Here is a 3,880-nt window from a genome sequence, read left to right on the forward strand (position 1 = left end):
AAACAAAATTGTTCGAAAGTTAAACATTCAATTTGTGACACGGATGAATTAAGAATAATAAGCATTGCAATTAGTCGAATTCCTTTAACGTTAATGACATGCTTTCATGTTGTTTGAGCGTGATTGGAATAAAAGATTCCCTTTTTCAATGCGACAGAACTATGTACAACTCACGTCTAAAAATATCTAGTAAATAATTTAAAATAACAATTGAACTCAATTTCGTGCACGAAATAATTAGCAGTGTTGATTCAAGGATGTAGAAAGACACTTAATTTAAAACTAGACACGATTAATTTAATCGTGACAATGACTTGTGTAAAGTTTTGAAACAGCATATAATAGTTATAAAATCTAAATGATTTTCTTGTAATCTACTTATACCAATATTATTGCCGCTAAATAATTGTTCGAGCTAATCTACCCTTCGTACTATACACTATGCATGGATCGGCTAAAAATGTATGTACTATTCTGTTTCGTTATTTTCTACTCTGATCAAATCAAAAAATTATCAACTTTTTAACTTGCAACATTACTGTAAGATCAGATTGATGGGAACATTGATTAAAACACGTTATACTTGATTGGTTATACTCGGTAAGTCACACTTTAAAAAAAAAATTTGAGAATATTATTACATTCATTAGTTTTTGTCTATAGTGAGACACGTATAATGCCAAAGGAGATCAGTAAAAAACTTTTATCAAAGTTGAGATGGGTTGAGCAACTTCATCAATCAAGTAAACAAAGCAGAAAGCCTCTAGACTCTCTAACGCAGCATGAACGGCTGAAAAGATTTACTAATTTTAGTTTGAACAACCTATGGGAAAAATATAGGTTTTTGCAAACTCATCTTTTACTTCGTGAAGCCACTCTACTAACACTTCACGATGCTCCATATATATTTGACTCACAACTCCACAATTTATTTAGTAAAACTACAAAGCTTCCGGCAACGTAACTGTACTAAAATAAAAGAGATTGATCATTTTTTAAAAATTTATTCTTATAGTGTTATAGATTGATGTTTTGACAACAACGAAGAGCCAAAAATCACTTGTTTTCTTGATTAATTAATCTTAAAAAAAAACAAAAAAAAAATTTTTGTAAAAAAAAGTAAATTAATTTTCCACATTAAAAATAATTTTTTTCCTAATTTTAATAATTGAATTATACTTACTCCTTCGTTTCACTAAGTTAAAATGGTATTCCTAAGTATACAATTAAACATTGTTTGCACACTTCAAAGAACGTTTCAACTGTTTGGAATCTAATAATACTAAATCGCACCACCACATTTTCTTTGCCACATTTGTATTAATTTTTTCTTGAACAGACGGCCTTTGAATGGAAAGATATCTATCACAAATTAATTGATCATTTGTAGCAAATTCTTAAGTGTCATTGTAACGTTACTTTGGTGAAATACAGTTCGTCTTACTGGATTGTCGTAACACGTAACTTATTTATTTATTATGTACGTTTTTCTTTTATAAATATTGTACAGTAATAAAAAATTCAAAGTTTCCTACTGCATTCCGAGTAATGAATTCCGATGCTGTCAGTAACACCGATAAGAATGTTTCGAGTACAAGTGAATCTCATGATTCACAATCGGTAATGAATTTTGTTAATGAAAGATATTTTTAATAAAAAGAATCATAATTGTTAGAAGTCGGGTTTTACAAATTCAAAGTGTGAAAATTATTTGGATCTTTTTTTAAAAGAAAATCCTTATCATAGACAGGGCAGCGGAAAGTATGCTCGGGTCAATGACACAATGGAGTATACAGACACCCCTGTAAATATAAAAGAAATGGTTTCTACGATGTTTGATGATTTACGTAATGTTTTAGCTGATCGAATGTATGTTAATCTTTTAAACGGCCGTTTAAAATGAACCTTTTTTTTAGTGCAGAAAACATGTGCCAGCAGAGCTTTACTAATGTACAAAAAATGAATGCCCCCCATTCAAATTCTAGTTCAGGTACAATAATTGATTAAAGAATGTTTTGTTTTCATATCACAAAACTATTCTAAAAGTGATATTTTCTAATCCGACTAAATTAGCTAATTGAACAGAAAAGTGTGCATCAAACATTCTTGGTACACTGTGGGAAGAAAATAAAAATTTACGATTTCTTTTATGCCGACGATATTTGAATTTTTTGGTGACGCCTACAACTAAAGGCCAAGTAAACACATTATCAAGTGTTAGATGTGATTGCTGGAGCTTTTTTAAAAATTCCATTGCACTTTTGGATTACTTGGCTCATTTCGAAACACAAAAATGGATAGAGCAATTTACAGCCTGCGACAAAGAACGAGAACGTCTAGCTTTATCGTATGTAAAAATTTTAATAACATTTTGAATAATACTAATGCATTGTAGATTAGTTCGTTTGACGAATAAAATGGCTCAAACTGAGGCTGTTATTAGAAAAGATCCAATACTCTCAGGAGCGTTTCATTTACAAATTGCTGATTTCACCATGGGTAACGTTGTAACCCAGATGAGAGACGCTTACGCTCAGTTAGCTGTAGCTCAAGTAATGTATATGACAAAATAGTCAGTTAGATTACTGATTTTGGCACGTAAGTAAAATATTTTTTTTTTTTTTTTTGCACAGGTATTAAATAAGGAATTAGAAAATCAACTTGAAGTTCAAAGGACACTTAATAGAAAGTATCGAGAAGAACTATTTGATTTACGCAAGAAAGTCCTCAAAATTTCCATAACATCTTATTGTATCTTCATTTTACTTCAGACTGAAGAGTTTTTCAAGAACTTCAACGAGCACCTTAGGGTTGTGATGCAAGAGTCATCTGATGTACGCAAATCAATTTCCCAGGATTAAATTGTTTCAAAATATGGCATGGAAGATGTATAATGAAGAAAAACAAAAAACAGTCATTCAATACACAGGAGTCATTTTCTTTTGTTGACTATTTAATCAGAACTTTTTAAGAAATTCAATTTTTCTGCTTTTAATCTTCAAAAAATTTGCTAAATTTCGTTCTGTGATTTTTTTTTATAAACAAGTCTGCGAAGAATTTTGCTTTTGTAACTTTAATATTGTTATATGAGTCGTCAATCCCCCTAATACTTTTGTTGAAGAATACTAATCTCTGCGTTAAATACGGAGGAACATAATAAGCTAGAAAAAATTTTACTGCTAAAAGAAGCTAATTTTTTTTAATTGTTAGAAATATGAAATATTTGAAATTACCTTAGATATTTAAAAAAATTAAAAAAAAAAATTAAACTAAAATATTAGGGTAACCTGAATACATTAAACAACAGTAAACTTCTTAATTTACACCGGAAAAATCATTAAACAAATTGTTTTTTAAGACAATAGTGTTATTACTATGTACGCGAAACAAGATAAGGAACCAGATTTTCCCTATTTTGAACTTACATTTAGGTTTTTTTCTACAAGTATCTTCAAATAACACAATTTTTAAATCACAGTGATTAAATTTGTTTGTATATCAACTGTTTTTGTTTGTCTTTAAACAAAAAAGATGTCCTGAAATATTACTCAATAATCAATGCAACTATAGTGTACATATATAACTTTTGTAACCTAAAGTGCTACATGTTTTAGACCAATTTTTAAAAGAAAAACGGTTTACGTTATAAGTGATAATCTAATACATAAAGTTGGATACGGTTTTTTTCTTATGCGAATGATGTTAGAATAAGCTTAAGGATATACTACAAAATACAACAGTATATAAACCGATTAAACGATCTACAACAAGTATTCTGATATTTCTTTAAATTTTTTTGCAGCCATTAAATTCTTCCATCAAACCACTCGTGTTTAAATGATGAAACATATATCTCTACGACGCATGGTTTAAAAAAAGT

General features: G+C 29.3%; 1 protein-coding gene across 4 annotated transcripts; it reads left to right on the forward strand.

The window, feature by feature from the left end:
* Positions 1 to 1,332: 1,332 nt before the first annotated feature.
* On the forward strand, positions 1,333 to 3,282 carry LOC128883857 (uncharacterized). 4 transcript variants are annotated; one of them, XR_008459126.1, is made up of 8 exons: positions 1,333 to 1,460; positions 1,511 to 1,620; positions 1,676 to 1,869; positions 1,917 to 1,990; positions 2,047 to 2,347; positions 2,396 to 2,552; positions 2,634 to 2,723; positions 2,772 to 3,282. XR_008459126.1 is itself a non-coding variant. In XM_054136682.1 (8 exons), the coding sequence occupies exons 2-8, from the start codon at positions 1,549 to 1,551 to the stop codon at positions 2,859 to 2,861; spliced, it is 939 nt and encodes a 312-aa protein (XP_053992657.1). In that variant the 5' UTR covers positions 1,336 to 1,460; positions 1,511 to 1,548; the 3' UTR covers positions 2,862 to 3,282. The 4 variants fall into 4 exon arrangements, 2 of the variants coding, with proteins under 2 accessions (XP_053992656.1, XP_053992657.1); XR_008459127.1 differs by having other exon boundaries at positions 1,334 to 1,460; positions 2,074 to 2,347; XM_054136682.1 differs by having other exon boundaries at positions 1,336 to 1,460; positions 2,086 to 2,347.
* Positions 3,283 to 3,880: the final 598 nt, after the last annotated feature.

The sequence above is a fragment of the Hylaeus volcanicus genome, unplaced genomic scaffold, assembly GCF_026283585.1.
Source record: "Hylaeus volcanicus isolate JK05 unplaced genomic scaffold, UHH_iyHylVolc1.0_haploid 12237, whole genome shotgun sequence".
Lineage (NCBI taxonomy): Eukaryota > Metazoa > Arthropoda > Insecta > Hymenoptera > Colletidae > Hylaeus > Hylaeus volcanicus.